The sequence below is a fragment of the Magnolia sinica genome, chromosome 1 (assembly GCF_029962835.1).
Source record: "Magnolia sinica isolate HGM2019 chromosome 1, MsV1, whole genome shotgun sequence".
Classification (NCBI taxonomy): domain Eukaryota; kingdom Viridiplantae; phylum Streptophyta; class Magnoliopsida; order Magnoliales; family Magnoliaceae; genus Magnolia; species Magnolia sinica.
This window is the reverse complement of record NC_080573.1, coordinates 113,797,884-113,811,364: the sequence shown is the minus strand read 5'-3', so window position 1 is coordinate 113,811,364 and position 13,481 is coordinate 113,797,884. Positions and strand designations below refer to the sequence as shown.

The window sequence follows — 13,481 nt, the reverse complement described above, 5'->3', positions numbered from 1 at the left end:
TAAGATCATATTATAATTGATGCCGGTGATAACTTAAGAGTAGTAACACCAACTAAGTTGATCACTCACTCCCACTCTGGGACGGTGTTTTAAAATACCAACCAGACCCATTCATAGATACAGGTAACTCAGGGCTGGAAGAGCCTGGCGAGGCGAGCTTCGACGAGGAGGATGAGCTATCTTATTTCCAGTTGATGGACGGCTCTCCATCGGCTTGATGGGCAGGATTGGAATTGCTCAGCAGTGGGCTCAGCCTTATTATTTTTTTGGACATAGCATTCTTTTGTTGTTTTGGTTGGACTACGCCTTGTGCGACCCATTTATATTTTTGGACTTGTATATATGATAGATTTTTTTCATTTCAGTAGACTTGTGTGGTTGTGCTTCATGTTCCAGGAAATTTCAGGCTGCGTATTTGAACCTGATTAAACGCATTAATGAAAATCGGTTATCAGTGACACTCGGGAACTCGGGAGTCGAGTGTATGCACGACCCACGATTTTCAGGGCGTTACAAGTTGGTATTAGAGCATGGTTTAGAATTAATTGGGCCATGGGTCATGAACTCACTACGTGTCCACTGACTTGATGGGATACGAATTAGAAGAAGCAACAGAGATCTAGGACGTTAGGATCCATCCCAGACCCTAACCGGCAATTTTAGGTGGACGGTAAGACTTCCTAGGAGTTTGGCTTTCAAAGCAAAGGAGGGCAGGGGCATTAGGAAATAGGTCCCAGAGTCTTACGGAATTTTGACGCATCGACGGGAGCGAACTGAAACCCGAAGGATTTGATAATAGGAGCCATCATCCAAGCCCGAGTGGGCTAATTCCGGGCCAGAGTTAGATAGTTCCTACCCATTTGGGAATAGAGACTTAGGGGCGAATGAAATTTTACCGAAAATAAGGAGAATGGAGGAAAAATGGGATTTCGACCATTAGCCGGGAAGAAATCTTGTGAAATGGATAGGCCCATTGCGAGGGTCAGCTTCTCCTACCCCAATTTCATATATGGAACGGTGAGTAACTCATTCCGGTTGGGGAGATGTGACCAACGCAAGGCCACCCATCTGAGCCCCAGCGCCGCCAGCGCCCGAGGTCCAAGGGGCCGCCGACGCAGCGCCCGACCGGCGCCGCCAATGCTCAAGCCCGAAATGGGTTTTCCCCTCCTCTCTTCCATGCACACACGAGTGGGGCCCACCTTCACTCCATTTTAAGCTCCAAAACACCACTTCTCACCTTACCCAATTCTCTTTCTTCCAAATCCCTAAGGAAAACCTCTCCCTCTTTAAAATCTCAAATCCCATTTCAAGGAAATCATTCCAAAGGCTTCCCACTTCACCATTTCTCTTCTTCTCTACCAAATCACATCTTTTCCCTAAACCTCATCCCTTCTTTTTTTTTCACGATTAACCCACATTCCTCATTTTCCTAATCCCTCTCACACCAACCTTTTAACAATCCATCTTCTCTTTCCCAAGATCCATTTCTCCAAAACCCCTTTCTCTAAACTATCTACTTCTTCTTTATAAAACCCAACACTAACCACCTTTCTAAAATCCATCCTTCCACATCCACATTCAACCCATTTTTCCCAAACCCCATTCCTTTCAATCCATTTTTCCCTCCCTCATCTCAAACCCTTCCTAGACCCATTCTCAAGCCATTCTCAAGCTATTCCCAAGGCCTCCTTCAACAATCCACCTACATTGTCAACCCTCCATTTCCAAACCAGGGAAATGACTTTCCTCACAACCATCGTTTCCTTCTTCTCCATCTCGGTGATCCTTTCACTTATGGGGAAGAAAAGACAGGCAACCGCCGAACCGAGATCAAGCCGAGAAAGGCAGAGCAAGCAGAGGGCCGATCCAAAGGAGATGTAATGACCTAGAAAATTTTGTGCAAAGACCCGAGTACTACCTCAAATTCTTTAAAAGTTATATGTGGGTTAACTAGCGCTAAACTCGATTGCTTGTGAAATTAGCACCAATCACTTTAAATTTAATCTGCAAGACTCAAAACCTGTAGAATCGTTAGCGCTATGTTACCCTGAAATCTAGGATTCAACACTAAATCCAGTTGCTCTCGGGAGTACTTGGAAACTTTATATTGGACCTGGACCGCGCGTCGGAAGTCCGATAGCGATGATCTTAAACAATTATGATCACCTTGTTGGGCTTGACAATCACCTTAAAAATCAAGTCCAGATGATGTCCTGAGTCGATTTGCTTGAGTCCAGAGTGAAGAGTGTGAGAAAGGTGAGAAATTAAATATGAATTTATGAAATCTGAGTCGTGTCGCTTGCACGACGATTTTAAGCAATCTGACCGTTGGATTCTGACCTAAATTTACCCTCGGATCAGGGAAGATGGCCCAGGCATGTCATAGTGTCGATGGACCTGATCGAGTTTCGGTGACCGTTGAATTGAGATTGGTCCGCCATGAGCGATCTGTAAATCCGATCGGTACAAAAACTTAGCCTGACCTAGATCTATGGTCAGTAAGCTTAAGTCCGACCGCACATGGAAAAGGGACCACCAGAAGCGCTCCGTTGGATTGAAATAGACCCGATTTGGTTATAACCTAAGTATACCTTGGCCCTGGGGCTATTTTCATCAATTTTAGGCCTATATAAAGACCTTAAACCCTCACTCTCAAATTCCATACGAATTTTCTAAACCTTAGCTAAGAGAGAGAGAAAGTGAGAGAGAAGTTGGTGAATCATCTTGAGATTCTTTCCTGTTATTCTGCGTCCCTAAACCATCACTTCTGAATCGTTATTCCAGCGATTCTAAGTTCATTCTTGGGTAAGTCAATTAAACCCTAACCTGTTTTGAAGCTTAGAATAGTCTAAGTGTTGATTTAGCTCATTTTATTCATGCCTTAGGTTATCTAGTCGCCGTTGACGAAGACTTATCATCCGAATTTGATCTGTTGCGCACTTCCTGGTTTAAGGTGCGGACTATATTCGTATAGGTTATGGTTTTCAAGGCTTTCAATGTCGGATAATGGTTTATTATTGTTGTGAGTGCAATTTCACATGCCAAATGCAGCGTTTATATTGCGTTCCTGATATATATGAGTTATATTGAGATTTGTGTATTTCTTGTATATGTAGAAAGTATCGTATACGTATGAAATATGAACATGTGTTTGCCATGATTAATTGTCATGTATTTGTGCTAGTTGTATGTGTATCAACTCCTTGGCGAAAAGAATTGTCCAAATGTGTGTTATCACCAACATACGTCATGTATGTTGGAATATGTAGTCTAAGTGTTTGTAGAAATGTCTAATTGATCTAGTGTGTAATATATTATCCTCTTTATAGGCGTTGAGAAGAGATTCTCAACTATCTTATCGGTGTGTATGATTTCCTACATGCAATTTACATTCTTTGTTGTTTAAATTCAGGCTCTACTTATGTGTAAATTCATGTTAAGTTGATATTCATCAAATGCTCACATACTGTATGATCGGAATTGTTGATCCATTACTGTTCTGAATTGCTAGTATGAATATCTGTTATACTTGAATGTGTTTGGGACTATGAAATAATCCAGGGAATCGGTAACAAAGCTTGAGTTCGTGGCTGAGGTTGTTTTCGCCACGTAGGACGTGTTTGAGGAACCCGAGTCGTATTAGGGTTGACGGCAGTGGTTTGGCCACACGGAGTGTTTGTGCAGTCTATGTCGTTCAATTCAACGTGCGCTCGTGCTAGTCGAACTCGTCAAGTAACCCAATTGTCCCGGTGGATGTGTACCATGTGTGGACGCTATTGTTTGAATCTAGGGTATCAAACTTACCGATACAATCCCGTTAACCATTGTACCTTGATGCGCTAAAACTAATGAGTCGGGCATGGTGGTATGGGATACCGTGGTCGAGCTGTCGGCTTACGCTGGGGTGACGAGTCTCCCCGTAGTGACCAGTGAGCACACTAGACTCGTGAGCCGATTATGGTGGTATGGGACACTATATTCGTGCTGTCGGCCTACATTGATTGGTGACGAGCCCTTTGGAGTGACCTCGAGCATACCTTGATACTGCATTGAGGTGAAGAGCTTTAGTGTAGGTATGATTAGGCATGCATTGATTAGTGACGAGCCCTTTGCAGCGACCTAAAACCATATGATCGTATGAGATTGTCTAAGACTGACGATCCTAGAATGGATCACTGCGTGAAATTTGATATGAAGAAGGTACCTTAGCTTCCCAATCCTGCTGTATGGAAAGGACTAATAACAACTTGGTAATCATGTTCATGCACCGCATTACATGTGCTTTGGCGTCGTGGGCACTGCGGGAGGTTGTCATGCGTACCGTAAGATGAAATGGTTGAGGGAGTGCAGGCGAGAGCATGCATCATTTCTATATATATCCTTGCATTAACAAGAGTAATTAGGACGTGTTTGAATATATTGCCTTATCATTATTGCTTGATTGATTTGATAACATGTTAACTTTTATTGTACAGTTCCACTAAGTTGATCACTCACTCCCACATTCTGGGAAAGTGTTTCAACACCAACCAGACTCTGTCTTAGATGCAGATGATGATGTGATCCCTGAGGCAGAGTAGGAGTATGAGGATGACGAAGACGCGTTTTCTTTTATGCAGTTCTCAGGCGGGTTCATGTGAGCCGTGTCCTGATCTACGGGGATTCTGGGTTTTTCCTTGTAATAGATGATTTCATTTTGATACTTATATTTTGAAAACAAACACTTGTAATTATGACCTGATAGAGCATACATATCTCAGGGACTTATATATATATATATATATATATTTCTTCAGTCTTCCGCTTGCATGTTTCACCCGTCCCTAGATTACGTTTACAATTTGGCTTAATCTACTCCATGTTTTATGCACTCATACAGACAACATACATCCATCATTACATATGTTGCATAAGTGATGTTTTGAAACTCGGGCGCTGAGTTATGCTCGACCCCCGAATTTCAGGGCGTTACAGGGGAAGATAGTCGCGGAAGCTTGATCCAAGCGCCGGAATGATCCCAAAAGGGGGCTCGCCTCCCAACCGCCCATTGATGATGTGGGAAACTTTCGAGTGCGTAGTGTTGCTTTCGAGGCCTCCGTGGAGGAGCATCTGTTTGACGAGTTCGCCGTACTCGGCCGGCTTATGGAGAAAGACTGGGGCCCAATGTTCTATGGGAATTACCAGGCGAACGCAAGACAAGCTAGGGCCTTCTATGTGTGGATCAGAAACCCTCAATTTAAGCCCCCGGGTTTTGATCTGGTAGTGGGAAGCGAGAGAATCCCAATCGGGGTGGCGGATATTGCCGACGTGCTTGGAGTGCCGCAGGGCGAGCTACAGATTGATGAGGGAAACTTAAATACGAGCCAAGCCCGGGATGTGCGGACCCATTTTTCTGTGTGGTCGAGTAGCCCAGTGGAAGTGAGGGGAAGGTCTGAGCGTGGCCAACTTAACCCCAGAGTACCGGGTACTCCACCGCATCTGCACCCATAACGTGTACTTGAGACTAATTAACCGCACCGAGTGCTCCCACTATATGGTGGAGTTCTTATATCAGGTGGGGCGTGGGGCAGACGTGTGCCTTCCCAGTGTGGTACTCTATCAGATTGTATGGGCCGCGCGAGCTACGAGGAAGAGTGCATGCCTTCCATTTGGCGGCTTGGTCTATCGGTTGGCTGAAGAATACGGGATACGCGAATCAGACGAAAATCCTGTACCGACACAACTGCTGGGTGATGGCGTGTTAAACAGCCTGATGGTAGGTCCCAAGCAGCGATAGGCCCACATCGACCGATATGGAGACCCTGTCGAAGAAGAGGATGACAGCGATGGGGATGAAGAGGAAGAAAGCGAGGGCGAGGATGAGGTTGAAGCACCTGAAGGGCCTGAGGGGGCTGAAGAGGCGGAAGGAGCTGAGGAGATTGAAGGAGTCAGAGGGGAGCCACTTATCGCTCTAGATGTGCTTGGGCGCTTGGAAGCACTCGACGCTAGGATGGCCAGGATCGAAGAGAACTAAGCAAGGATCAAGGAGAACCAAGAGAAGCAGGAGAAGTGGAATAAGAAGATGTATTGGGCCATAAAGGCCCTGACCTGTTACAGCAAAGGGGAAGAAGAACCGCCGCTTTCGCCCGACTCAGACGAGTAGCACCACGACTCTACTAATGATTAATAGTCTCTTTTAAGTTGATTAGGTCTAATCTTATGTACTGATGGATGCGTAGGACCTTTGCTTAACTAGCTTATTTTTCCTCTTCGTTTAGCATATCTAGTAATCTGTGTAATACATGTTGTAGTATGTAACTGGCCATGTTAATGGCATTTTGAAATTAATGCTAATGTATGGATTGTCTTGAAGTTCTCTTCACTAGAAGTGTGCCTTGCTTGTGTCGTGGTTATAGTCATGAATGATAGGCAATAGGTCTGGAATGCCTAGTGTACGCGATGCTGTAGTGACTAATACTCTAAAAAGTTTCTTTCCAGGAAATGTCTCCGCCACCGAAGGGTCGATACGTCCGCCTTCCTCACGGCGACCTAGTCAATAGGGACCTCCTCCCCGACGATTAACAAGGCCCTAAAGGGGGGAACATTTTTCAAAATACAACTAGCACTACCCAAGAGGTGGCCCCAAATGCTTCGCCGCCGCAAGCCGCGGCACCCGTACCTCCTCCGCCATCGGTTATGGATCGAGTGGACCAGATGTTGCTTCTCATGCAACAACAGCAACAGATGATGGTCTCCAATATGGAACAATAACAGCAAATGATGGCCATTATGATGGGGGCCATGGCCCAGAACATGGGTATACCGCAACCGGCGCAACCCGACTTAACCGCGCCCACAAGCAACGTGAGCAATCTGTTCGAGCGGTTCTAGCGGTACAGGCCACCTACGTTTGTAGGCACTCACCGTCTTGAGGAAACGGAGTACTGGCTCAATCGAGTCACTAAATTGCTTAGGCCTCTCCATTGTACTGAGGTAGAGAACGTCGAACTCCTTTCCTGCCTCTTTGAGAAGGAGGCTAACTTATGGTGGAAAAGCGTCCTCCGCTCCCTCCCCGAGAACCACGTGTGGATGTGGGAGGAGTGTGAAGGCCGCTTAATGAAAAATATCTCCCTCAGACGTACCGGCATGAGAAAGAGAATGAATTCCTCCGCCTCCAACAAGGGGGAATGACTGTAGTGCAATACGAAAAATGGTTTACAGAATTGGTGCATTATGCTTCCGAGATGATTGCCAACGAGACGATTAAGATGAGGTGATTTTCAGCAGGGTTGAGGAGAGGCATCCGCTCCAAGATGTGTTGTGCCAGCATTAAAACATATATCGAGCTCGTCGAGATGTCGATACAGGCGGAGCAGGATGAGGAGCGTGTCGCAAGAAACCATTCACAGCTAGGGCCATGAAACAGGATGGATGGACCGTCCTCTTCTTTTTCGGGAAAAAGGCCGCGCCCTAACTCTCCTCCCCGACTGGCCGCCACATTGGCCCCTTCTGCACGACCTGCCCAGACATGTAGCTACTGTAAGAGGGCGGGTCACTCTGAACCCTACTATTTTACTAGAATAAGGGATCTTGGCTTCATGCCATCGCAACGTAACACCAGGCCCCCATAGCAGGCCTTACAGATTCCGCCCCTACGGGTAATGGGGCCTAGCCAGTAGTTTCACCGTCCACCACCACCTCAAGTTAGGCCGCCACAATGGCCCATACAGCGACTGAACTTCCCATAGCAGGCGCGGGTGCATGCCTTAGCGGCCAATGGCCAAGATGCAGTTATTTCCAATCCTATGGCCTTCCAGGTGACAGCCCACGTTCAAGGTATTCCCATATTTCTGCTAGTGGACACTGGAGTTATTGTTTCTCTCGTATCGCATGCAACCATCAAGCGCTTAGGGCTACGCCTCACTCCTATCATAGGGGTGAGAATCATTGCCACCGCCTGAACTATTTCTGAAGCGATAGGATGTGTTGTGATTGCCCCATAGACTTGGGGGGCAAGGTGGTACTCATCGATCTGATCGTAATTAAGATTTTTCATTACGACGTCATCCTGGGTATGGACTGGTTGACACCGATGAAGGCATAAATTGATTATGAAATAAGGAGAGTGAAAATATACGAGGGCGACAAAGTTCCCTTCACGTTTCTATTCCACGTCAGCCACCAAGAAAGAATTTTGTTTTATGCTTCATTAGATGAGGGTTATGATGGACCCTCGATAACGGACACACCCGTGGTCCAAGATTTTTGGGACGTGTTTAAGACCATACCTGAACTTCCGCCTCGACGTGAGATAGACTTCACGATCGATCTGGTTCCGGGTGCCAAGCCCATCTCCTTGCCTACTTACAGCATGCCCCCATGTGAGATGGAAGAACTGCAGACTCAAATCGACAATTTGCTAGAGTCAGGCTTCATCCGACCCAGTGTATCGCCATGGGGAGCCCCGGTCCTATTTGTAAAGAAGAAGGACGACTCTCTACGACTGTGTGTGGATTACAGAAGACTGAACCAAGTGACGGTTCGGATCAAATACTCGTTGCCCAGAATCGACGATTTATTCGACTAGTTGAGGGGTGCTCAATATTTCTCAAAGATCGATCTACAATCAGGGTACCATCAGATACGAGTTAGGGACGAGGATATACAGAAGACGGCCTTCAGGACCTATTTTGGCCATTATGAGTTCCTGGTTATGTCGTTTGGGCTCACCAATGCCCTAGTGGTATTCATGGACCTCATGAACAGAATCTTTAGGCCATTCTTATACAAATTCATCATTGTGTTCATCAACGACATATTGATTTATTCAAGGAGCCGTGAAGAGAATGAAGAACATTTAAGGGCAGTCTTCGAGACCCTAGAGAAAAATTAACTGTTTGCACAATTTAAGAAATGCGCCTTCTAGAAGGAGGAGGTCAAATTTCTGGGACATGTAGTGTCCAAGGAAGGAATATCTGTGGATCTCGCCAAGGTGGCGGCGGTATAAGATTGGAAGCAACCGAGGTCGGTTAAGGAAGTCCGAAGTTTTCTCGGTCTCGCCGGCTATTATCGAAGATTCATTAAAGACTTTTCGAAGATAGCCCGACCATTATCCCAGCTTACGTGGAAGGATCTCAAATTTGCATGGAACGAGAAGCGGAGGCGGCCTTCCAAGAGTTGAAGGATAAACTGACGTCGGCACCTGTACTCATGTTACCTGAACAGGAGGTTAAGTACACCGTATATACCGACGCCTCTCGCGTGGGCTTGGGTTGTGTACTCATGCAAAAGGACCGGGCAATTGCTTCTTCGCGACAACTAAGAAAGCATGAGGAGAACTACTCCACTCATGACCTCGAACTCGCGGCGGTAGTTTTCGCATTGAAAATATGGAGACACTATCTCTATAGTGAGGAGTTTGAGCTCTTCTCTAATCATAAGAGTCTCAAATGCATCTTCACTCAGAATGACTTGAACATGAGACAGCGTCGTTGGATGGAAACGTTGAAGGATTTCAAGTTTGATGTCTCATATCACCCTGGTAAGGCCAATTTAGTGGCGGATGCCTTGAGTCGCATGAAGACAATCGAATTTGCGGCCCCACCATGGTGAGAGAGTGGGATATGGTGGAATTCGTTCGAGACTTCGACATGAAACTAACCGTAGAGGAACTGTACGAAGTCATAGCCCACATTCAGGCCCAGCCGCTAATTATCGGCAAAATCATTGAAGCCCAGGAGGGCGACGAGTTGTTGAAGAAGATGAGGGGGAGAGTAAGGAATGATGGGAAGTCTGAGTGGAGGATCGGTACCGATAGAGGGTTGTGGTACCGAAGCCACCTTTGTGTTCCAAATCTTCAGGGACTACGAGAAGAAGTCCTAAACGTCGCTCACAACTCCAAGTTAGCGATGCATCCGGGTAGTACCAAAATGTATCAGGATCTGAAGCGAAATTATTGTTGGGATAATATGAAGAAGGAAATAGCAGAGTATGTGTCCCGATGTCTCACGTGTTAACAAGTCAAGGCTGAGCACCACCGACCACGGGGCCTATTGCAGCTCATGCCCATTGCAGAATGGAAGTGAGACTTCATATCTATGGACTTCATTGCCAGCTTGCCTAAGACAAGGAAGGGGCACGACTCGATATGGGTGATTGTGGACAGACTAACCAAATCAGTCATTTTTCTGCCAATCAAGACATCTAACTCCGTCGATGATTTGGCCAAGCTGTATATTAAGGAAATCGTGCGACTCCATGGCGTCTTGTTGGAAATTGTGTCAGATCGGGACACACGATTCACATCAATCTTCTGAACCTGCGTCCAAGAGGCTATGAGAGTGAAGTTGAAGTTTAACACCGCCTTCCACTCGCAGACAAATGGGCAAACTGCGCGTGTGAACCAGATTTTGGAAGACATGTTGCGGGCATACGTCCTGGACTTTCAGGAGAGTTGGGACGATTGTCTCCCATATGCCGAGTTTGCCTACAACAATAGCTTCCAGGCTAGCATCGGTGTGGTACCTTACGAGGCTTTGTATGGGTGTCTGTGTCGAGCCCCGCATTGTTGGGAGGAAATTGGCGAGAAGAGTTTGCTAGAACCGGATTTGGTGTGGATCACGACCGAGAAGATTGAGATTATCCGGTACCACCTCTTGACGGCTCAAAGGAGGCAGAAAAGCTATGCCGACACAAGGCGGAGAGACTTAGAATTTGAAGCTGGGGACCACGTATTTCTGGAGATATCCGCAATGAAGGGCGTTTTACGCTTCGGTAAGAAGGGAAAGCTCGCGCCACGGTTCATCGGGCCATTTCAGATTTTGGACCGAGTTGGTGCGGTTGCCTATCACTTGGCCCTACTCACGCCTCTAGCCGGAGTGTATAACGTCTTCCACGTATCAATGTTGAAGAAGTACGTTCCCAATCTTTCCCATATCATCAAGTGGGAACATGTCGAACTCAAGAAAAATGCTACATATATTCTCCGACCCACTCGAATACTGGATAGGAAGGAGCAGGTCCTATGCAACAAGGTCATCCCATTGGTCAAGGTATTATGGACCCATCACGATGAAGAGGAGGCCATTTGGGAGATGGAAGCAGAAGTCCACAAGAATTACCTAAGTCTGCTTCAGCAATATGAACAGGTACAAATTTCGAGGACGAAATTTATTTTAATGAGGGTAGATTGTAACATCTCGTCCAACCAGCACAGTGTCCTGGGGCGTCCACGTAGGATTTTTCGCAGGACCATTCGTTTAAACCATTCACAGTGGGGTGCCATAAGCTAGTTAACCTAGGATTAGCCCATTAGAATAAACCAGACGGGTTATGACAGGACCCGGTGCGGGCCGTCAAGCCAGATGGCTCGTCTGCACTCAGCAACAGCCCGTCGGGCTATACTGCGACGCAGGAAGGTCAAAAAACTTCAAAAATTCTGGGGAGCACAGATCTCACTGGGCTTGGGGACCATCGCGGACCATAGACCCGGTGGACACCCAGAAGTGGGATCTGACATTGGCTAAATGCACCCCACCAATGCCAGGATCAGAATCTGGCACTTGTAAATGAAACCGAGATACCAGGCTATCCAGCCATCAGATCCCTTCTAAATTTACAGTGAAGGTCTAATGAATTTTTCTACACCTGTCCACACACTCTGGGACCCGATCGAGGAGCGGTTATCGTTAATCGCAAATCGGACCCGTACGACTAAACCTCAGATCCGATCTTCCCTAAAATTTGGATGGCCCTTCATCGGGCCATGGAGTAGCTATTTTATGAATTTCATGGCTAGAGGGCCACCAGAACCGCACTAATCACTGGAATGGCCCCCATAGGGCCATTTAAGGATCAGAACCGTTGACTTAAATCCTATAACCGTTCATTCGTTTGTTCCCAAATTTTATATGGCCCCTCATTGAGCCATAGGGCACCTACCCACCAAATTTAGTGGCCGGTGGAGTGTTAGGGCTGCCCCTAGACCAATAGGGAGCCCTAGAGGGCCATTGTAGGCATTTAACGAAATTTAAGACCAAAGAGCCCAAGTCTAGGAAACAAAACCCTAGCTCTCTCATAACTTCCTCCTTTACTACAACCACCAAGGAGTAAAGAGAGAGAGAGCAAGGAGCAAAGGAGAGAGAAGAGAGTGTGAAGGAGAGCTAGGGGGACCCTAAGGGCCCAACGAAATCAACACCCCCACAACTCCTTACATCTTCTCCAAAAGGAACCGATCATCCTCGGCCACCCTTTTTCACTCCGTTAATCATCTAGGTAAGAGCCGTCCCTCATTTCTGTGAAACCCATGTGAATGAGAAGGGATTTGCTTGGGTTCTAACGTATAAATGTTGTTTCTAGGGGTTCCAGCCGATCAACACCCTCGTAATCCACCCTCTTAGGTCAATCCCATGCCTTTTTACAAATCCGAAGGTGCGGACTATTGTTCTTAGGTGGTCTAGCACCAATTATAGTACGAGATTAGTGATTTTGATTGCTTAGATGCCATATTAAGAGAAACTAGAGGAGCCCTTGGAATTGTATGTTTGTTGAAATAGTATGGAATTGTAGGTTTGACTCTTATGGTGATTGTTCTTGCCTCTCACATGATTTTGTGTATGGATTAATACATGTTCATGCTTGTTTGATTTTTCCATGTGTTGTTGCTTCATAGGATGTATGATTCATTACCCTTGTGCATATGATTTCCTAAGATGGAAGAAGTGTTTAACTTCCTCACGAACCTACACTCACACACGCACTTTATTTCTTGAGAATATTGCTTGCTTGCAGGAATGTCCGTTTTGTATAGTTGAGATGCCTGAGAATATGATAATATTAAGCTTGTTGATAACTTGGATAGTTGACATGTTATGGATCACCCTTACCCTCTTGGGTTCATGAGGAGAGACGGTAGTTCCATCGATAAGACTATGCTATGGCTAGACCCGGGGGTTTGGGCGGGTGTGTTCGGATGGCTGTAGTTCAACTACATGGGTCCCTTGTCCCCGATATCACTCGTCTCTCGCTCGCCTGACTCATGCAGTCTAGCCTCCTATCTAACCAACCTTGTTTATTAACCCTGTTTGCTCACACATGTATGGAACTTGGAACACCCTACAATCATTATAGCCCATCAATAACCCACTTGAAATTGGTCCACAACCTCGTGAGCTGGGCATGGTGGAATGAGATACTGTGTCTGAGCTGTCGGCCTACGCTAGGGTACCGCGCCTCCCCATAGTGACCGCTAGTGATCCCTTTCTCTCGGCACTCCTTATGTGCTTGAAGTCGGGGATGAGGAACCTGACAGGATCACGGACCGTGAGGTCTCGACCTCACACATTGGGGAGTCTTAGCCTCGCACCCAGTTTAGGGCATTAATACATGAGGTGTACCAGATTCATCAATCTGTTGGATGAATGGACCTAACTAATAACTCGGCTGACACGATCGCATTGCATCGCACTTGTTATGGTGGCGACTCGACAATCGAGGTCGCACTG

At 46.5% G+C, this 13,481-nt stretch overlaps 1 protein-coding gene across 1 annotated transcript; it reads left to right on the top strand.

The window, feature by feature from the left end:
- Window positions 1-9,602: 9,602 nt before the first annotated feature.
- On the top strand, window positions 9,603-10,295 carry LOC131248433 (uncharacterized). The gene is made up of 2 exons (XM_058248715.1): window positions 9,603-9,967; window positions 10,094-10,295. Exons 1-2 carry the CDS (start codon window positions 9,603-9,605, stop codon window positions 10,293-10,295), a joined length of 567 nt encoding a protein of 188 aa, XP_058104698.1.
- Window positions 10,296-13,481: the final 3,186 nt, after the last annotated feature.

What these genes read in the sequence shown, in the direction of transcription:
- LOC131248433 (XM_058248715.1), top strand. Translation starts at nt 9,603, where the DNA reads ATGGTGGAATTCGTTCGAGACTTCGACATGAAACTAACCGTAGAGGAA. An exon ending in ATGAAGAAGGAAATAGCAGA is followed by an intron (nt 9,968 to 10,093) that starts GTATGTGTCCCG and finishes CTTCATTGCCAG; the next exon opens with CTTGCCTAAGACAAGGAAGG.